Source organism: Vitis vinifera, chromosome 14 (genome assembly GCF_030704535.1).
Source record: "Vitis vinifera cultivar Pinot Noir 40024 chromosome 14, ASM3070453v1".
Classification (NCBI taxonomy): Eukaryota; Viridiplantae; Streptophyta; class Magnoliopsida; order Vitales; family Vitaceae; genus Vitis; species Vitis vinifera.
In genome coordinates this window covers 19,980,045-20,003,190 of record NC_081818.1, presented here as the reverse complement: position 1 = coordinate 20,003,190, position 23,146 = coordinate 19,980,045, and the positions used below count along the sequence as shown (strand labels likewise).

Genomic DNA, 23,146 nt, shown 5'->3' with positions numbered 1-23,146 from the left:
GAAGTTCCAAGCGAAATCTTTACATCATGAGAATCAAGCCTTGGTCCCTACCAAGGAAATTGTGGCACCTATGCCCCTACAATAATTTTTTTTTTTTTGGCTTGGGAGGTTGCATGGAGGGAGATCCTAGATAGTTCTTATGAGGAGAGAAGAATCAATGACCAATAGATGTAGTCTTTGTAAAGCTAGTGAGGAATCAATAAACCATGTCCTTATCCATTGTGAAAAAACCTGAAAGATGTGGGACACATCAACAATCTTTGGATTTCCATGGGTATTTCCAAAATTTTTGAAAGAGCTCTTGGGTTGGAAAGGCAAAAGGCATGGACAATGGGTAGGAGGGTGAGGAGTGTGGTCCCTCCTTGTTTGTTTTGATGTATGGCAGGAAAGAAATAGAAGGATCTTTGATGGGGTTAAGAACCTTAAGCCAAAGGAATCCTTCATTAGGTCTCCTATAAATTGTTTTGGAATATTGTTAGAGAGGGATGGCTCTTCTCTATTGGACTTTATTGATGATCTAAATTGCAGATAGCGGCTTTTAGTTTGTTCTTGTAGTCAATGCTGCTGCCTTTTTCGTCTAGGTGGCTTCTCCTATGTACCTTCTTTGTACATGGGGTGCGCACACTTTTCTAATTTCCACTTTCAAATTTATTTATTTATTTTTGTTGTCTGCTTATCATTTTTTCCCCCATTTCTTGCTCTGGTCAATTGCAGTGTTACTTTCTCTTTTAATATGTGATTATCATTTGAGGGAGGTCAGGTATCCATCCTTGAGCTTTTGTCAATCAAAATTAAAAGACTAGCAGAAATGCTATTTGATTTGATAGTTAGTGGAATATCTAGACAAAGGAGCCGTTGAGGTGGGGGGGATTTTGAACAACTGTGATTAAAACTGAACCAATTATACAATGGTCTGTTGGCTTTGAGGTACGTAAGTGTACGTGGGTAAAATATAGATTGATTTAGAAGGTTAAGAAGATATTAATAATAAAATTATAAATAATTTTAATTAATATGGAAAGCTTTACATTGATGTTAGGATTTTTAAAATTACTAAATTCATATGGTTTATTAATTTATTTATGATAATAAATTAAATTATACATAAAATATATAATTATTAAGTTTTTATTATTCATATGATATCTAGTTTGAAGTAATTTTATGACTCCTTAAATAAATGCCATCTTTAAGGTAATTGAAACAAAGATAATATTATATTAATAATAAAACAATATATTTGATATTCCGATTTACGAGTATTATCTTATCGTATTTATTATTAGTATTTGTGTGAAACACATCTTATATTTATTTCCTTTGTGTGTTTTCAAACTGAAAATAATAATTACTTCTATACAAAATAATTCTTATTTATGATAAATTTCTTATTTTTTATTTTTTAAAAACATAAAGTAGTATTAATTTTTATATAAAATTGGAAAGTCTGCCACAAAAATAATATAATTTTTTGTGTTTTAAAATTCAAACATAATAATTTATTTTCATAATATTTGTAAAATGTTGTCAATCTAACCAAAGGAAAATTGTAAAGCATTCATATAATTTTTATTTATTATTTAAAATTTATGTGTTTTTATTTATAAAAACTAATAAAATTCACTTTCTTTCACTATGAATTTATTTTTAACATAATAAATTACTAATAGATTATTTTATTTTGTATTAGAATTAATAGCTTTCATATATTTTTCTTAATTATGTTTTTAAAAAATATTCATGTTTTTAATAGTAAACTAGTACTTTTATTTCATTTACACATGGATAAGAAATATGGGAGAAGCAGTTCTATTTTTCTTCTTATATTTCCTTATCCTTATTATATAAAATACTAAGGTGGTGTTTGTTTTTGGGGCTTTTTATTAAAAACAGTTTGTTTTCAAAATTTAAGTTATTTGTTTTTCTACTTTTTCATGACTTATTATAAACTTTTTACTAAGTAGAAAAAGTCAAAATATGTAACTTTTTTTAAATAGAAAAAAATAACATATTGTTTTTTTTTTTGTTTTTTAATACTTAATAGAAATAAAATACTACAAAAACAAACAACCTAATATTTAACACTATTAAGTATTAAGGTTCTATTTAAAATTAAGTAAAAAAACAAACACCACTTAAGTGTTTGTAATTTTTTTTTCTCATAATGCCCTTATCCACCTACATCCTTTGTGTGATTAATAAATACTTATGTATTTATCCACTATTAAAAAAATATTAAAATCATTTTATATATATTCTCTTCCTACTACAAACATAAAATTTTATTTTCTACTTCCCTCATAGAAAATTTGGTCTTCGAGCTTTATGTGTATTATATATTATATTATTTAATATTTAGTAAAGTGAAAAATTGTTTAGCTTAATTAATTTTTCAAGTACCCAACTTTATTTTACCCTATTAATAGTCTTATTATAATTATTTGATCTTTTTATGAAATCTTAGCTTGTTATGAATTGATATATGTCTTTAATTTCTTATCCTCCTAATATTTACAATATAGATTTTGAAATTATGAATATATAAAAGAACTTAATAATAGATTATATACTTAATGTGAAGAACTTAAACAAATTTGTGATAAATTGCATATTTTAAGGTAAATCATAAAATATCTAACTAAAGATGCAAAAAAAAAAAACCTCTCTTAAATATTTAAATATGAGTTAACTATAAAAAAAAGCTTATATTAAATTTTTTATCACAAAAACTTTGATTAAAGAAGAAATTATAAAATTTTATCTAGTAAAACAAGAGGTAAAATAACAAATGGAGTATTAGAATAATACAAAAATCAAACTAAACATTAACGACATAAACCATTTATAAGAAGTTAAAGAAGTTTCAACAAAGAGCTTTGTCAAATTTTAATACAACCTTAGGATTTAGAAAAGAAGTTTGAAAATTTTAAAAATCATAATTTACTAAGAAAAAACCTAGACTATATCAAAGAAAAACTAGATAAAGAAGAAAAGAAATGCTAGAAGAGAAATAGAACAAATAAAACTAAAACAAGAAAACTTGAAAAAAACTATTAGAAAAAGCCAACCAAAAGATAGATAAACTTTTTAGATCAAACAATTAAAAAGGCAAGTACTTAAAAAAGATTTAAATATGAACCATCTTTTAAAACAATTTGAAATGATTAATTCAGGGGAAAAGCTAATAATTTGATGGAATGAAAAATAAATTCTTTAGAACAATAAAACTATGAAAATTATAGAAGTAATAAACTCAAGTGAAAAATTAAATAAGGATATGTTTGGTTCCCGAAAAGTGCTAGGGAAAGAAAAAAAAAAAAGGTTAAGAAAAATAATTTTCTTATGTTTGGTTTTACTAATCAAAATGCGGAAGAAAGTTAGATAAAATTAAAATTATTAAAAAAATTATATATTTTTAAATTATTTAATGTTCATGTAGAAGATTTAAATAAGTGAAAAAAGCATAAAATAGTATATTAAAGTAACTCATTGAATTTGAATTTTTTTTTTTTTTTTTTCCTTCACTTTTTCTTTTCATCTATTTTCCTCTTTATTTTCTTTTCATTTCATTTTCCTTTAAACTTTTCAAGAACCAAGCATAGCTAAAAGAATTTGTAGAAGAAGAATTGAAAAAAACAATAAAAGTAAGTCATTATAAAATACAGTTAATTCAAAATTCTAAAATAACTAGACTGCTAAACCAACCTACTATAAGCTTGATTGAAAGCATTGTATATTTAGATTTAGAATTCCACCATAAAACAATATGAGCACTTTGTAGACCCTCATTTTTTTGGTCTAGTTTTTTTTTTAATTATTTTTGGAGCACTTTGCTGGCAACATGTTTTAGAGTGGGAGACGACTTCTATGGTTTCCAGGTGAGCTACATGCATGGGACGTATGCCAAGGACACCACCACCTTCTTTAAATTGATAAATGGTAGTTTTTTTCATTCATACTTTCATTCGTTTATGTACAGAGTATATATAGAGGGTAATCACCATTATAAGAATAAGAAAGAATGATACAAGGAAAGAATGATATAAGGAAATAACAACTAATATCCTAATATCTCAACTTTCTTAATATCTCAATATTCCTAATATCTCAATATTCCTAGTATCTCAATATTCCTAATATCTCAACTTTCCTAATATCTAAACATTCCTAATATCTCAACACTAAATGATATAAGGAAAGCATTCCTAATATCTCAACACTCCCCCTCAAGTTGGTGCATAGATGTCACACATGCTCAACTTGTCTAAAAATTTTGAGAACACTTAACTTGAGATAGCTTTGGTAAGGATATTGACCAATTGATCTTCTGATCGAATCTTAGGTAATTCCACAATCTTATCATCCAACTTTTCCTTAATGAAGAATCTATCCACCTCGACATACTTTGTACGATCATGTTGTACTGGATTATGAGCAATGTCACATGCGGCTTTATTGTCACAAAACAATCGGATTGGTTGCCTAGATAGGTAACCTAAATCCTGTAAGAGGAGTCTTAGCCATAATGCCTCACAAAGTCCTAGAGCCATACCTCTAAATTCCGCTTCTGCACTTGAACGAACGACGACATTCTGCTTCTTACTTTTCCATGTCACAAGATTACCACCTATAAAAGTAAAGTAACCAGATGTAGATCGCCTATCATCCACTGCATTGGCCCAATCAACATCAGTATATACTTCTATACTCTGATGATCAATATTTTTAGCGAACAAAATTCCCTTCCCAGGAGCATTCTTCAAATACCTCAAAATACCCATAACTACATTCATATGTTGCTCTCCAGGATTATGCATGTATTGACTCACTACACTCAATGCATAAGCAAGATCTGGTCTTGTATGAGCTAAGTACATTAATCTCCCCACAAGTCTCTGGTATCTTCCCTTATCGGTTGATACTTGATGAGGCTCAACACACAATTTCAGACCTTCTTCTATTGGTGTATTAACAAGTTGACATCCCGACATTCCAGTCTCCTGTAAAAGATCTAAGACATACTTTCTTTGAGACAGAAAAATTCCTTCACTTGATCGAGAAACTTCAATCCCAAGAAAGTATTTTAGAGGACCTAGATCTTTCATTTCGAATTCTCTAAATAGATAATTTTGCAGAGCTTTTCTTTCTTCAAGATCATTTCCTATAACTACCATGTCATCCACATATACGATGAGTGTCGTAATCTTACCATGTTGCTTTTTTAGGAACAAAGTGTGATCTGAATTACTTTGACGATAGCCAAAAGCTCTCATTGACTTTGTGAACCTTCCAAACCATGCTCTCGGGGATTGCTTCAACCCATACAATGACTTCTTCAATTTGCATACCTTCTGACATTGCTTTTCTAACACCATGCATCCTGGTGGAAGATCCATATATACTTTTTCAGATAACTCGCCATGCAGAAAGACATTTTTCACATCGAATTGTTGTAATGGCCAATCTAGGTTTGCAGCTAAAGACAATAATACTCGAATTGTGTTGATCTTAGCTACAGGTGCAAATGTCTCTGTGTAGTCAATTCCATAAGTTTGAGTGTACCCTTTTGCTACCAGTCTTGCTTTAAATTGTTCAATACTACCATCTGCCTTGTACTTCACAGTGTAGATCCAACAACACCCAACTGGCTTCTTTCCTGGTGGACATTCTACGAGTTCCCATGTTTCATTCTTTTGCAATGATTTCATCTCTTCATTCATGGCTACTTTCCACCTTGGATCAGCTAAGGCTTCTTGCACACTGTTAGGAATAGCTACAGTAGATAATTGATTTACAAATGACTTATTTGATTCAGACAAACGATAGGTAGACACATAGTTGCTCATAGGATATTTGACTTTAGTAGACAATTCAGGTTCATATGTGGGTTTAGGAATACCTCTATTATGACGATGTGGTAACCGTTTCATGAAAGGATTAGGTTCCAAATTAAGAACACCCTCAACAGACGACGATTGGTTTGGTATTTCAATGAAAACATCTTCGGACCCAAATTGTTGACCACTCATATCCAACTCACCCACTTCCCGGTTCACTAGTTCAGATTGTCCAGATTCATCTTCCTCAGAGATATGATAATCATAATCGAGAGTCTGAATTTCCTTATGGTATTCCCCTTGAAGTTCAGACTTAGATGAAAAATACATTGAATCTTCATGAAACACCACATCCATTGTAATATACATTTGTCGAGTTGAAGGATGGTAACATCGGTATCCTTTTTTGTGCAATGCATATCCAACAAACACACATTGCAATGCATGAGAAGTTAACTTGGTGCGTTGGTACTTGTGTAGATGCACAAATGCCACGCAACCAAAAACACGAGGAGGTAGATTTGGGACGGTTGGGGCAACTACAACATTAGTAACATCTTGGAGAGGTGTTTGAAATTTAATTGAGCTAGAAGGTACTCGATTGATCAAGTATGCGGCAGATGTGATTGCTTCTCTCCAATAAGATATCGGTGTTTTTGTTGCTATCAAGGAAGCACGAACAACCTCTAACAAGTGTCGATTTTTTCGTTCAACGACTCCATTTTGCTGGGGTGTATTGGAACAAGTAGTTTGATGAATGATGTCATGTCCTTTCAAATACTTTTGAAGATCAAAACTTTGATATTCTCCACCATTATCACTACGCAGAACCCGAACATTTGCATTGTACTGAGTTTCAATCATTTTATGAAAATTTTGAAACAACAAGTTCACTTCATCTTTGGTCTTCATCAAGCATAACCATGTTATTATGGTACAATCATCAATAAAAGTAACAAACCAACGTGAGCCACTCAAAGTTGGGACTTTGGATGGGCCCCAAACATCAGAATGTATAACCATAAAAGGAAACGGACTTTTTTCAAAATTAACGGAAACGAAGCACGATGGTTTTTAGCCAATTCACAAATATCACAACGGAAACCAGAAATATCACTCTTTGCAAACAAACTAGGAAACAATTTTTTTAAATAACCAAAGGAAGCATGTCCCAAACGTCGATACCACAACCAAATTTCAGACTTTTTCTTCTCCCCCTCAGATCCATCTGCCATCAAGGCTTGTTGCAACTTATTTGAATCCTTTGATTGCAAGTCCAAGTAATAGAGTTTTCCCCGTTTAATACCACAACCAATCGTCTGTCTTGTTTGGATGTCCTTAATCACACAAAATTCAGGCCAAAAAATGACAATACAAGATAAGGTTGTAGTGATTTGAGAAACTGACAAAAGATTGTAATCTAAAGATGGAACAACTAAAACAGAATCCAAATTCAAAGTATCGTTAAGAGTTAAGGATCCTTCCCCAATGACTGGGGTTGTGTTACCATTAGCTGTGGAAACAATTTTTTGTGAGGAAGGTCTAAGAGGTGAAACCTGTCTAGAATCAAAAGTCATATGATCTGTAGCACCAGAATCAATTATCCATGCACTATTAATAACAGGTGTAAAAGTATTTAAAAACTTACCACCATGATCAGTAGCGGCTATCAATGCAGAGGCTTTCTCAGCAACATTAACCTCTGTTTTTATTTCGGCAACAGTTGCAGTCGAGGTTTTCTTGAAATCATTCTTTCGTTGATCACAATTATTATAATTAATAACAAAGTGTTGATAGCCTAAACATGATCTAAAGATCCATGGTTCAAACCCTCGGTTCCTTATTGTTTTCCTGGTCATACCAAGAGTCGTTGCTTTGAAATTGTGGGATATCCAGACTGGTGGGACCAGTCTTATTGAAGTGAGTGCATTTGAAGGTTGACTTATCAATATTAGGGCTTGTCTTAGGATGGTTGATCGTTGTCGGACTACCATAGCGACAAAATATCCAGGATTTCAGTTCCTTGGCTCTGATACCATCTTTAAATTGATAAATGGTAGTTTTTTTCATTCATACTTTCATTCGTTCATGTACAGAGTATATATAGAGGGTAATCACCATTCTAAGAATGGGAAAAAATGATACAAGGAAAGAATGATATAAGGAAATAACAACTAATATCCTAATATCTCAACTTTCCTAATATCTCAATATTCCTAATATCTCAACTTTCCTAATATCTAAACATTCCTAATATCTCAACACTAAATGATATAAGGAAAGCATTCCTAATATCTCAACACACCTTGCCATGGTGGTGGTTGAGATGGGGACTCCTTTTGAATAAATGACAGAGGAACGAGTGGAGTTGGTAAAAGCTTGGAGAGGAAGGAAAACAAAGTAGAAGGAAAGGACAAAACTATGAGGGTTGGGGGAGAAGTCCAACTATCTGGTTTTTTTAGAGGAATTCTTAGGTAAGCATTGGTGCAGTTTTGTTTTTCTTTTTTTGGATGCTCTGTTTTCTTGTTATTCTTCTCTATTTTCTTTGGGTGTTTTGGGTGCATAGTATTGTGTGTATCACCGGCCGAATTCATCCCCACCTCTCATCTTTCCAACCTCAACCTCCTCAACACCATGTGCTTGATGGGTCTCTAAGTGAGATCTCACAACAACAGGCGGGTGGTGGCCTGCAAGAGTGCATGCTCTACCTTCAACTCACCCCGCTACTGCTGCATTGGAAGCTTTGGGAATTTGCAGTCCTGCAAGCCCACTGCCTACTCCAACATCTCCAAAATAAGCCGCCAACCTTACGCCGTTAGCCGTCGCGCCAGTCATTGGACCTCTGCCAAGTCCTGGGGAATTGGTAGCGCCTCCTCCCGTCGTGGTATTCATTGCGCCAGCTTTGGCTCCCGGATTCGCGCCAACTCCGACACCTGTGAGTGTGGCCATGCCGGGTTTAGAAATGAAGAAGAAGAGAGTTTGCACTCTCTCAAAGCACCAGTGGAGATCTCTTCGGAGCAAAGTGAAAAGGTCGAAGCTACCTAGGCCCGAGTAAGCTGTCGTCGATGGTGTTGAGAAGCCTAAGATGCTGCCGTCAACAGCAAGGTGGGCGGGTGTACCTCAAATGTTGGCTCCACCAACCAAAGTTTAAACATCCCACCTTATTTTGTGAAATATATTACAAAATCATATTTTGATAAATATGATAGCCTGCTTGATTCAGATTTCCTAGATTTCATATCACAAGAACTTTTTCCTGGCTCTTGTGAACTGCTATTGGATAATCTGAATCTTGTGCTGAGACTATCAATTCAACACTGCTCTCTGATTGGTGATGGTTCTCATCATCACCTTTCTTCATCCTTTAGATTTAATATCTATAGTTGAAGTTAATAGTTGAGCTACCAATACACTTATGTGAGGCCATAATCATTGAAAAACTACCCTATTTATGCTTTCTAATATTTACTTTTCAAAACTTCAAATTTTAAATAATTTTCGAAACTCCAATTATCAAAATTTATTTATTTTAAAAAACTTCAATTTTCAAATAGTTTTCAAAACTCCAATTTTCGAAATTTAATTTTTTAAAACTTTCAATTTTCAAAACCTCAAATTTTAAATAATTTTCAAAACTTCAATTTTCAAATAATTTTTTCAAAATTTCAATTTTCAAAATTATTTAATTATTATTGTTGTTTTATTTTATTTTTAAAAATTCAATTCTCAAATAATTCTTCAAAATTCCAATTTTAAATTTAATTTTCAAGATCTCGATTTTGAAATAATTTCCAAAACTCAAATTTTCAAAACTCCACTTTTTAAGTTTAGTTTTCAAAATTCCAATTTCTTTCAAATTTAATTTTCAAAACTCCAATTTCTTTCTAAATTAATTTTCAAAACTAATTTTCGAAACTCTAATTCTCAATTAATTTTCAAAATTCCAATTTCTTTCAAATTAATTTTCAAAACTCCAATTCTTAAATTTAATTTTTAAAACTCTAATTTTCTATTAATTTTCAAAATTCCAATTTCTTTCAAATTTAATTTTCAAAACTCCAATTTCTTTCAAATTTAATTTCCAAAACTCCAATTCTTAAATTTAATTTTCAAAACTCTAATTCCAAAACCTTTTATTACTTATGAAGAACAAGATTTTATAACCGTGCTCAGTGTAGATATACCAGAAGCATCTTCCTACCTTAGCGATGACGTATTATTTTGGGAAAACCTGGACGATGAAAGTTATCATAATCTGCAAAATGGAATGGAAGGATGATGTCAACAATGATGACATTGAAGCAGTAAATGCGTCTTCAACTACAAAAATTCAATGTAGCAGTACAAGTTCAAAAGCAGTAAAGGCATCTACAAGCCACGTATTATGCATGTGATAAAAAAGAGAAGAAAAAAACAAGGAGAAAGTAGAAGTACCAATCGGATGGTAAAAGAAAACAAAAGTCAAATCTCATAAAAACTTTACCATCTTTGTATTTATTTTGTAGTTATTTTGTACCAAACCTCTGAACACCTTGTAAATATTTTTCCTGCCATCCATCAACTGCCCCAACCACTTAAATTAAATTTCACTTGTCATTTGTAAATGCTTTGTCTATAAATCAATTGTAGAAGAAAGAAAGTGTGTGTTCGTATGTCTGAAGGAGTGTAGAAAAAAATGTGTGAAAAGTGAGAGCAAAGTAGCAAGTGGAGTATGTTGGGACGTCATTTGTTTTTATTTTTGGCTCTGGCCAGCCGTACCATCAAACTGTGCCAGACGGGGGCATCACAACCAGAATGGGTCAGGACCAGAGTGGCCTCCCCAGGATTCGAACTCAAGACTAAGGTCTTTTTGGTTGCCCTCCTAGCCCAGATGGTACCAGGAGGGCAACCAAAAAGACCTTAGTCTTGAGTTCGAATCCTAGGGAGGCCACTCTGGTCCTGGCCCATTTCGGTTATGATGCCCCCGTCTGGCACAGTTCGGTGGTACGGTTGGCCAGAGCCAAAAATAAAAACAAATGACGTCCCAACAGAGTAGTCATCTATATCTCCAATCTTGTAAATTTATCAACAATAAGAAAGTAAGATTTTTTCTGTTAAATTTCTACTTTCATTTAGAATATATTCTATTTTGTGTATTTTTCTTATCCTTAGGGGGTAAAAAGGTAAAGTAGGGAAATGAAAATTAATTGAATTATTTTTCAGTTTTCTTTACTAGTTAATACCTGCAATATACATGGATCATTCTTATATATAATGTTCCCGTCAAGATAAAAAAAATAAAAAACCGGGTTATTTAGAAAATTTTGGGTGAAAAATTAGGTTTTAAAACTAGAGTCTTTAGTCTTAACCCTTGACCTGTAAACCGTTTTTGTCAAAAATTTGGCATATTAGGGAGACTGTCTGGTCAGAAGGGGGGTATTATATTGACACGAAGTGATGTTTTAAAATTTTGATTTTTATTACCTGAATTTTTGAGATATCCGATTTCAAAAACTTAACTTTTATGCATTAAATGGTTTCATATTATAAACTGAGAGCTTTATGTTAAATATATATATATATATATATTAAAATAATAAGTGTTTGAAAATGTTTATATTAAAATAATAAGTGTTTGAAATGTTTATATTAAAATAATAAGTATTTGTAAATGTTTATATTAAAATAATGAGGATAATAAATGCATTCACACTCTAATTGAATTTAAAACTTTCATGAACGAAGATTTGAAAACCTTTGCCATTACCTTGATTGTGTGTCAACAACAAACCGTTGTTGAAACTAATGCTGATGGGAATAGTTGGTTGTTAAAAACCTAATTGGAGTTGATAATTACTCTTTAGTCGAAACCACTTATCCATCAACAAGAACCAAAATGGGAAATGACTTGTTCAAATGAATTTCTTATTATCCTTATTATTTTAATATAAACATTTCCAAATACTTATTATTTTAATATAAAACATTTCAAACACTTATTATTTCAATATAAACATTTTCAAACACTTATTATTTTAATATATATTTAACCTAAAGCTCTCAGTTTATAGTATGAAACCATTTAATGCATAAAAGTTAAGTTTTTGAAATCGGATATCTAAAAAATTCAGGTAATAAAAATCAAAATTTTAAAACATCACTTCGTGTCAAGGTAATACCCCCCTTATGATCAAACAGAGTCTCCCTAGCACGCCAATTTTTTGGCAAAAATGGGTTACAGGTCAAGGGTTAAGACTAAAGACTCTAGTTTTAAAACCTAATTTTTCACCCAAAATTTTCTAAATAACTCGATTTTTTTTTTTTTTAAATCTTGACAGGAACATTATATATAAAAAGGATCCATGTATATTGCAGGTATAGAGATTTGATTGGTTAACACTATATTGGTTTTCAAATCTTTTGTCAGTTTTTCCTGATTTTCTTGGATTTTGAGGTTTTGAAATTTTTTGGGTTTCTAAGACAATAAGTTGGTTTTGAAGGCTTTGTAAATGTTGAGCTAAAGCTGACACGGTTTTTCCAATAAGCATATTCTAAATTTTGGTTTGGAAAACTTTGTGGTTTTAGAGACCAAAAGTTATCTACAATAAGCTTATGCTCTTCAAAAAGGTTTTGAGAAAATAAAGAGTTAAATCTCAGATTTGGATTCAACACTTCGTTCAGACATATGGTTCCATATTGACATGGTTTTTGGTTCACCAATGAGATGAAATAATTTATTCTGGGTTGGTCTAAGATAATAAATCTGAAAAGCTCTAAAGCAAGTAAAAAAATCTGGAAATTCATTTGAACGGGTCATTTCCCATTCTGGTCTAAGATCATAAATCTGAAAAACTATAAAGCGAGTAAAAATTTTTGGAAATTCATTTGAACGGGTCATTTCCCATTTTATTTAGCTTATGTAAATATGTCTGTTGTAAATAGAGAAATTTTTTATTTAGTACCCTAGCTCATGGATCAGGGAATTTTAAAAAATATTTTTATGAACCATATATATCAAATCCCTGAAAATTTCCCAGAAAAATTGAAAGATATTTTAACTTATCTTTTTAAAACCAAAAAACTGATAGACATTTCTTTTGAAACCATTCCACCTTTATTTCAAACCGATGGATTAGTAGTACCAGCTTATCACCATGTATATATAAAACACAATAAAGAACCACTCATCCCTCAACAAGAACCAGAATGGGAAATGACCCGTTCAAATGAATGAATGGGAAATGACCCGTTCAAATGAATGAATGGGAAATGACCTGTTCAAATGAATTTCCATAATTTTTTACTCAGTTTAGAGCTTTTCAGATTTATGATCTTAAAAACCTTAGTAGATTATTATTCAGAAAGTGAAAAAAACATTTTCAAACATTAAATTACTGATATTCTATTGATCTAATTGCACAATAAAATTTTACTTGAAGAATTTACTTGAAATTATAAATATAAAACTAAAAATTTAGATGATTATAAAAAACAAATTCATACGTCAGTTTTAACTTTCATCCAATATAATAACAACAAATTTATTATTCAAAAATGAAAAAAAATATTGGCAAATATTAAAGCATTGATGTAATCTCTAGAGTTATGATGAGTAAAAGAAAACCAAAAGGTTTCATGCCTGCTTAATATTAAGTATTTAACTACTATTTGTCCGAAAATATTCCTATTGGAAATATACAAAGAATGACCCTAAAAAGCAACACTGCACTATTCGATGTTACAAATGGGCCTCGTGTTACTAGTTAGGTCTGTATAATAGTGGGCTCGTGCTGGGCTTCAGCACCGATACTAGGGGCAGGCCATGGCCGGGCTTTGGCACAATGACGTTTCGTTTTGGTTTCTTAATAGCCCACTAAAGAAAGTTTAGTTTTAGAAAATTTATGCTTATGCTTTCTTTCTTATGCTAAAAAACCATTGCAATATTTAGGGGTGGGGCTTTGCATGTTAACTCAAAGGCAGGAAGAAATAAACAAGCAATAAAATTAGAAAATACATCATCAAAATTTAAAGAAAATTAAGAACCACAAACATTGTGAAGAAAAGCAACAGAAAAGCATTACCAGAGAGTCATATCTGATTTGTAATCCCTTTGGTTGGAGAAATGAGACTGTAAGGACTCCAAACTAAAACCAAATCCAATTCCTTGCCCATACCCAAACCCTACCCCAACCCCACACCCCATTCCAATTCCAAAAACCATCTTCAAATGGTTCCAACTCCCCCCACCGTATCCTACTCCTCCGGTTACCCCAAACCCCAAGCCAACACCGCAACCGATCCCAATTCCACCGCCGGGACCCAACGCTGCTTCCTCCATTTTCTTCAGGTTGTGGCTGAGGAATTTGGCTCCTGGGAATTCCCTTTCTTGTTTCTTCCTCTTGCGGCTGCCCTTGCTTTCCTTCCACCTCCAAACGGAACCGGTGTCTGCCTGCTGAAATAAATTAGTGAGGCTGGAGTTGGGCTTCATGATTTGAGTGAAGAAAAGGAATTAAGGTGAAGGGGAATAAAAGAGCTTTACCCAAGGGTTGGGGCATTGGGTATCCATCCTATCCATCATATTGATATAGCCATCTGGTCCCTCAGAGTTCGAATATTTGCATTTTTGAGGACTTACCGGGTATCACAAGTCAACTGGTCCTGGATGCGTATGTGTGACCTAATTTTGTTAAAATAAGAAGAAGGGTGGTCACAGGCTCACAGCCCTCCACCTTTGAATGAAAAAAGGAGCGCGTTTTGTATAAGAAGTAATTGGTTTAAAAACATGATATAATCTCGCATTTGTAAATTAACTCTTTTTCACCTTTTTATTTATTTAAAAAATAATTTAATTTTTTTATGTAAATATCTTTCATCATTTTAATTATTTATATATAGGTTTAAAGAAAAATTATTTTTATAAAAAATAAATAAGGATACTTTTATAAATAAAAAAATGGATAAATAATTAAAATTTTAAATTTGGGTTTTCAATTACTATTTTAATTAAATAATCCCTTTGAATAAAATGTGGGACATTTGTATTTTTTTTTTTAAAAATATATAAATAAGAGAAAGGAAGCATATCCGATTAAAACCGGGTTAGCCAGTTCAGTAGTCCAACTGTTGGGTGACCTGGTTCAACACTGGTTCAGTCCAAAAATCAAATCATGGTTCCATTTACTATCCAACCGGTCCAACCCAGGAATTCTTCCATCATTGCAGTGTTCGCAGGTGCATAGAAATTGAATGAATTCTAGCTCGTGTCATTTTAAAGACAACAAATTTCAAAATCCACAGGAACTGACTTGAAAAACAATTTTTCAAAATCATTATTAAAAAGGAAAAACTTATCAAGGGCCAATCTTCTTAGTATTGGCCTTGGGCCCAGATTGGCCCAAGTCATTTCAGCTACACAAGGCGGGGCATGAATATTTTCCATGCGATTTCCCTTGACCTCCAAGCTCATATTTCTGGATGCTTTTTAACAAAAGCCATGACTTGCTTTAGTGATTTGGAGTTTTGATCTATTGTGAGTTGTTAAAAATAAAAATAAAAATGGCTCATTTCGTCATGTTTTTTTTAAACTTATTTTTTAAAACTGTTTTTTATTCTTTAATTTAAAAATAATTTTTAAAAATAAGTTTAAGAAAATATAATCAAACAAGATCATATTTTTCTTTTGTTTTCTAAAAACTGATGAAAATAACTTTTACTTATTCTCTAAAAATTATTTTTTATTTTACTTTGTTTTTAAAAATTGTTTTCAAAAAATAATGATCAACAAATGTCAGAAAATTTTAAAGATAGTTTTCTATTTTTAAAAATAAATATTAGTTTTAAATCATATGGCCAAACAATTTTCAATCACTGGAGTGTAATTGACTTTTTGTAGTGGCATGTTAAGTCAACTTCAGAATTGGATTATAAGAAAGTCAGTACTATCTTATAAGTCCCAATGGTTCATATTCAAGCTCATTTATATTAATGACACAATTCATGAAGGTTTGATTGGTTCTTAGTTTACTTATGTGTATAATGATGTTTTTGGTAATTGTGCATGGTTACACAAGGGTTAGTGAACTATATCTTTGGAATGAGGTTAATTGATTAATTGAAGTTCTATTGAGTTAATAAATCAATTAGGACCTTTTTTGGACTAAATTAAGTGACCCAAGTTTAAGGTGAGCTTAAGTCACTTAATTCTAGTGGGAATCACTTATAAATACCCCTTATGGGGTTGGGGTTTTAGTCTTCATCCATCATTCTTCTTACATTCTAGAGGGAAAACCCTAGTTTCCACACTCCAAATTTTCACCATTTGAGTACCAAGCTTCAAGGAAGAGTCATTAGATAGAAAATCGTGGGATTATAAGATCTCTAACAACTACTACATCATTCTTTACCATAAGGAAATGATTTTAGAACATTTAAATTTGAGATAACCACTCTAACCTTGTTCTACTAGATCTTGAAAAGTTTTTAATTGTTATGTTTCTATTATGCATAGGATCTAATAGCTCTAGGAGTGGATGTATCACCTCCTGATCCTGGGATTGGGAACAGAGTAATTCAAAGTTTTTAACGCTAGGATATGACAGTTGATCAAATAATAAGAAAAACTGTGATTCAAGGATGGTAAAGATAATTTTAAGAGGTTGATAACTTTCACTTTATTATATTACAAACACTAATTTATAGAGAAACTTTATACAGTGGATAGTAGGTTACAAATCCAAGCACCTAATGTCTTGTTATAATATATACATATGGTACGATAGTGTAGTTGACTATTTGTAGTCGAATGTTGAGTTAACTTTAGAATTAGATTCTAAAGGAGTCAGTATTGTCCTATAAGTCCCAAAGGTTCCGTTTGAGCTCATATACCTTGACACAATTTATGAGAGTTTGATTAGTTCATGTTTCACTTGTATGCATAAGGGTGTCTTAGTAACTACACAAGTATGCATAGGAGTTAATGAAAAGTATCTTTAAACTGAGCTAATTGATTAATTAGAGGCCTATTAGATTAATTAATTAAATACCTTTTTTGGGCTAAATCAAGTGACCTAGGCTTAAGGAGAGTTTAAGTCACTTAAACCGAGTAGGAAACCTATAAATACCTCCTTAGAGGTTAGGGCTTCAACTTTTCTTTCATCTCCATTCTCTTTCACATGTCTAAAGAGAGAACCCTAGCCTTCACTCTCCAAATTTCCACTATTTATGTGCCAAGCTTGAAGAAAGAGTTATCAAGTGGCAAATAAGGGGTTTACGAGATCACTTTTGACTATCGCAACTTTCAACGACGTTTTTCACCACAAGGAATCAATTTGGGAACATCCAGATCTTGGTAAGTAGTCCTAACTTGTAATACTAGATTCAATTTTGTTTTAAAATCTATTGTTTTCATTATGTATAAGATCTATCAGTCTTAGGAATAGAAGAATTCACCTAACTAGATCTAGGGTTAGGGAATGGAGTAATCCAAAATTCCCATTGAACCGATATTAGAGCCCTTGGTTAGGTTTAAGCATTTTAAATCTATTTTAGGATGTGCTTACCTTAGTTTTGTGGTGTTTGATATTCATCTCATGACCTAAAGAGATGAATAAATGAATATTATATTTCAAATATTCTAATTATTGTGGTTAATTTATGTTTACTGCTTCTCTAGATGAGTTGTAAGCCTTAGAAGAGGTGTAGTATTTTCTATTGATTGTAAAGATTTGTTTTTTATATTCATAGATTTGTTGTAAATTAACTTCAATTTGAAAGGAGTATTGTACCTCATATAAGGAGTGCATTTTAGATGACACTTCTGGTTGTTTAATCTTAGAGGTAGAACACCGGTTCCTTGTTGCACCAACATTGATCTTCAAGGAGGATAGATTTACTTTAAGGACAATGTTTTGTAATACTTATAGTAAACCAAATCCAATAATTATCTAAACTCCATTTCCCTTTCCTTGATTGTTAGTTTTTTGGGCTAGGTTCAGTTCGAAGTTAGTATCAACCATCTATTTTTATTTTTTATTTTTCCAAAAACAACATAAAGTTATCAAATATTTATTAAGTGATAGGTTTTGAGGTGAAAGTTTTGCATGGTCAAGTAATTGTATATAGAAAGAACTAATCTTATATGAGTATCAAGATAAATTTATAAGAGGAATTATATTTATTTTATTTATGCTTGTAATTAATAAATTTAATAATTCAAATTCAAATTCAAATAATATCAAAACATTGTTTTTAAAATTTTATATAAATAATATTTACAAAATTTAAATAATTTTTAATTAGTTTTATCACGACCTCCAAGGTCAAGAGATTTTGCCACAGTTATCACTACAACCACAGGGTTGAATATTTGTTGGGAGCTTATTTATGTGGTAGATAATGACGTCCCTAAATACATATGCTTGGAACATATATTTGGTTTTGGTTTCAAAAAATTTAAAGAAAAATGCAAGATAAAGAAAATAAAAAGGAAAAAAATAAAAGAAAAAAAATAAAAATATATTTAAAATCAATAAATTATATTTATATGTTTCTTCAAATTCATTTAATTTATATTTTTTTATTATATAAATATTGAATAATTTAAATATATATAAATTTTAAATTAATTTTAATTATATAATTTTTCTTTTAATATTTTTCTTGATAAAATAAAATATAAGAAAATTGTTTTTGTTAATTTTTTTTTTCTAATAACATAGTCTAAACGTAAATGACTCAAAATTTCCTCCAATTAAAGGAAAGAAAGAAAGAAAAAAAACTCGTCTCCTTTCCTCGAAGTTTCTTCTGAAATTTCCACTTCAAATTTGGTTGGTGGACAGTCAACTCTATGTATTGCGTCAAGGCGATGATGTCAATCATCTAGATGAATTCCTCGGCTCACTGTTTCTCATTTTCAAATCTGTGCATGCAATTCAAACTTGGATAACTCAGCATCATATCAGATTAAACCTACCGTTGTTGCCAAGTCAATCCTAGCCACCATTAAGCTCCCTTTTCTACTGTTGGGAGCATGCAGGCTTTGACAAAATGCCAGTCAGAAAATCAGGAGTTCCCGTCATTTTCATCCCAAAGGTTTATGTATTCAGTTACGTCATTTCCTGCATCACCAAGTTTTAATATTTTAAGGCTGACGAAAAAAAATAATAGGGAGAAAAAACAAGAGAAAAGAAAAAATGAAGAAAAATAAAAAAATAAAATAAAATAAAAAATTATTTTTATTTATTATTTTAAATTTATTTAAATTTATTAATATAAAAATTAAATAATTTCAAAATGTATAAGTTTTTAATTAATTTTAATTAGATTTAATTTTCTTTGAAACTTTTTATAATAGAATCAAATATGAGAAAATAATTTTTTTTATCATTTTTTTCTTTCCTTAATATTTTTCGGGAACCAAACATAACCTTTATGTTTTTTACTTCTAAATTGAATTCTTTTAGACTATGTTTGGTTTTAGAAAGGGCTAAGGAAAAAAAAATTACTAAGAAAAATATTTTCTCTCATTTGATTTCAATATGTAAAATATAAAATAAAATAAAATATAATTAAAATTAATTAAAAATTTATATTTTTTTAAATTATTTAATCTTTATATAGAAGTGGAAAAATAAGTGAAATGAGTTTAAAATAATATATAAAATAATTTATTGATTTTAATTTTTTTTCTTCACTTTTTCTTTCTTTTAACTTTTTCTTTATATTTTATTTTCCTCATATTTTCCCTCACATTTTCCAAGAACCAAACATAACCTTAACCATTAATGATATTCATTGCCTTTTAATTATCTATTTTTTTTTATTGTATAAGAATTTTTCAAGGATGAAAACTTTAGTACAAGTTTGAAAATTATTCTTGAAAATAATTTTATACACTTAATTAGAATAAAAACATTGTGTTTGTTTGTGTGAAAATGGTTGTCTAAAAATTTGTTAAGAACATTTGACAATTTTTTAAAATAGACTTAAGGTGTTTTAAGGTATTTTTTTAGGACATTCTAAGAAATAATTGAATCATGGAGAATATGTTATTATCTTTTGCATTATATGTAAGTGTATCATGTCTTGGTAAAAAAATAAAAGGGTGTTTGCTTTTTAATTTTTTGTTGGAAGTAATTTGTTTTCAGACTTTAAATTATTTGTTTTTTTTAAATTTTTTTTATGACTTATTATAATTTTTTTGCTGAATAAAAAAAGTAACATGTTTTTTCATTTTTAATAGAAATAAAATATTACAAAAACAAACAACTTAATACTTAACACCATCAAACACTATTTAGTTTTAAATTATATTTAAAATTAATAAAAAAAAGACAAACAAACACCTTAAGTTAAAAATACTACTTTTTTTTTTCATATTTCAAATATTCCCTAACAGAATTTCCTTTTTCTTAAAAAATTGATAATCATTTCTAGGAACTATATATATATATTAGAAGAAAACTCATTTTTTTTAGATCAAGTAAAAAGACTTGAGCCTTGAGTATTATGCGCACATAATAATAATAATGATGATGATGAAAGAAAGAAAATCTAACAAATGGTAGGTGGTTTGGTGAAAGAAAGAAAATCTTACAAATGGTAGGTGTTGTGGTAATGTGAATTTCACATTGTTTGACTTTTAAGCCATCTGGAAGATACTTTTGTAACAGTCTACCACCTCTTTGAAAATCAATCTGAATGAATGACTCAGATAATGAAAAGTGCTCAAATAATTGAAGATATGATAACTTTATCCTGTCCATAGATGACCCAATGAAAAACATAATTTCTTTCTGCTTTTTATGCTTCTTGTACATATTCACACTCTAACAAGCCAATTTGCAAATGTAGCTCCAAAATAGGAGCTAATATACTACTTATACTACCAAAAGGTAATTTCTCCATCCAACTGAAAAATACACCATCAATCAGGTTATGTCACTCATATATCCTTGAGTCTTATATTTGTTTATATTTTAGTTTTATTAATTTATAATCTTGTACTTTAATTTTATTTATTTATATTGACATCTAATAATCTAGACTTTATTACATATATCAAATTATTCAATTTTCATCACACAAATCTAATGATCTGGAGGGGGGATTGGGTAGGCATTCATTCGATAATTTAATGTTTCTTTCCAAAATAACTAAGTTGTTATAATTAAACATTCTATATCTTAATTTAGGATTAATAAATCCTATGTAAAAGGATAAAAAATAAAATAAAATTTGAATGACATGTCTTTATCCTATTTCATGTTTAATTGGTATTAGAATAAGATAAACAAAATAATTTATCCTATTATATCACTAATCAAATATGAGATACGATATATTATCTATTTTTATCTTATTTCATATTATATTTAGTTAATTAAATATAACATTAATTCTTCCCGTTCCATTTCACTATAAAAAGTATAAACTTTAAAAAAAAATCTAGAAAAGGAAAGGTAACTAACATTCACATTTTACACTTTCACCCAAATTATCTCTACATCACTTGTTTTTGCTATAATCAGGGACTAGTCATGGGTCAATAGAGGCTTTGATTTCTCCAAGACTTAGACAATTTGAGTGCGTATGTGGGCCTAAAACAAGAAAAATCGTTAAATATAATAGAAACACAATTCTAGAAGTATAACAATATTAATAGTACTTAGGATTTTATTAATCCATTTTGAGATTGTGTCTCATTCCTGAGGGTAAATATGAACAAAAGAGCATTATTGTTCTCAGGTGTTGTTCAACGAGGAGTATTATGAAAGAAAATAGTCATCGTAGAAGCCGGGCCGAATCAAGACAATGAAGGAACAATTAAAAAGAAGAAAATGGAAAGGAATACTAAGAATGGTTTTGGGTTGATTTGGGTATTGAGCCGAAGGTTAGTGTATTTAGGGAAGAATGAATGAATAAAAGTTTTGACAAAGGGAAAGAAACAAAGAGTATTTTAGATATTCAAAATAATTATTGATGGGCCTTTTTCAAACCATAGATTAAGTAAGATTAGATGAGCTTGGGGAACAGGCAAAGCGCTAACTTCTGGAGACGAGACACAAAAGTCCTCCCTAACCGGGGGCTACAAATAGACCGCATACTTGTTTAATGCACGTGGAGAGGGCGGGTCAAACCGACTTTGTGGACCTGCGGTCGTCGCAGCTTATTGGTTCCCTTATCACACGTAGCCTCATAATTCTATAGATTTGACTATCTTCTTCCTCATCACCCGCGTATTTCAAAGTCTGCCCTCTTATCTTTCCTCCTATTTAAACGCCCTCTTCAGCTTTATTCATCTTCACCTTGCACCATTTCTGTCTACCTCTCTCACAAGTTACGCAACCACCGCAACCACAACAAAAAAACAATGGAAATACTGTCATTTCAGAAGAGCTTTGGCTTTGGAAGGCACTGGAGAAGGGGGAAATACCAACGACTGGATGTTGCAAACAAGAGGAACGTGAAGATGGTAAGGTTGGGAGGGAAGCAGCGGCGGTTTTGGAGGATCAGGCAAATCCCAAAGCTGCATCTGAAGATTATTTCGCCTTTGAAACTGCTTGCCAAGCTTAAGAATGCTTACGTGAGCATGATGCTCAACTTGTCTGGGAGCGTGGGGGCCTTGAACTCTGGAAATGTTTTTGGTGGAAAGCGGGTTCCAAAGGCCCGACAAGTTCCAATAGCTTATTCAAACGAAGAATTCGATAACAGGCTGGTTCTTGAGATTTACAAGTCGATGATAGCTTCTCGTGAATTAGGATACATGTAAGGTGATTGCTGTATTTATTTTCTTAGATCAGTTTTTTCCTTTTGTGAGTAAAGACAAGCTGTTGTTTTTTGCTGAAAATTTGTTGCACTCAATCAAATGATGAGACACAGTATGCAGCAAGATCATGCAAAATCAATACTTAACGAATGTATTCTTTTATTCATTTTTTTTCTTTTAAATTATTTGCACTAAGTGCATCTTAATTTGTTGCAATTAAAGTTTGAAATATTTGTAAATCCGAGATATATTGGTACTTGTATTTTAGAGTTATATCGAAAGTATTGATAAAATATGAGAGAATATTTTGATAAAAATATTGATGAAACGAAAATTATTAAAAATTTATGAAAATGTTTAGAAAAACTAAAAAAAAAAAAGATAAAATAAGTAATAATATACATATTAAAATTATTTTGTAAGTATAATTAATTTAAGTATGATCAAAGATAATGTTTGTTAAATTTTTTAAGAAAATATTTAAATTTATTTATTTTAAAAATTAAAAACCATTTTTATTAAAACATTATTACATTTTAAATAAAAAATTAAATCGATTTATATA

At 30.6% G+C, this 23,146-nt stretch overlaps 2 protein-coding genes across 2 annotated transcripts; one reads left to right on the top strand and one right to left on the bottom strand.

Annotated features, from left to right (window-relative positions):
* Window positions 1-9,800: 9,800 nt before the first annotated feature.
* LOC100853927 (glycine-rich protein DOT1) lies at window positions 9,801-14,508 on the bottom strand. The gene is made up of 2 exons (XM_059742816.1): window positions 13,898-14,508; window positions 9,801-10,092 (listed from the first exon to the last, which is right to left on the bottom strand). Coding segments are annotated over exons 1-2 (408 nt in total). The 5' UTR covers window positions 14,305-14,508; the 3' UTR covers window positions 9,801-10,091.
* Window positions 14,509-22,185: 7,677 nt separating this feature from the next.
* LOC104881559 (uncharacterized) lies at window positions 22,186-22,584 on the top strand. The gene has a single exon (XM_010662085.2). The coding sequence runs from the start codon at window positions 22,186-22,188 to the stop codon at window positions 22,582-22,584; it is 399 nt and encodes a 132-aa protein (XP_010660387.1).
* The last annotated feature ends 562 nt before the right edge of the window (window positions 22,585-23,146 follow it).

Excerpts from the sequence above, each read along its gene's own strand:
- LOC100853927 (XM_059742816.1), bottom strand. The coding sequence starts at position 14,304 with ATGAAGCCCAACTCCAGCCTCACTAATTTATTTCAGCAGGCAGACACC.
- LOC104881559 (XM_010662085.2), top strand. The coding sequence starts at position 22,186 with ATGGAAATACTGTCATTTCAGAAGAGCTTTGGCTTTGGAAGGCACTGG.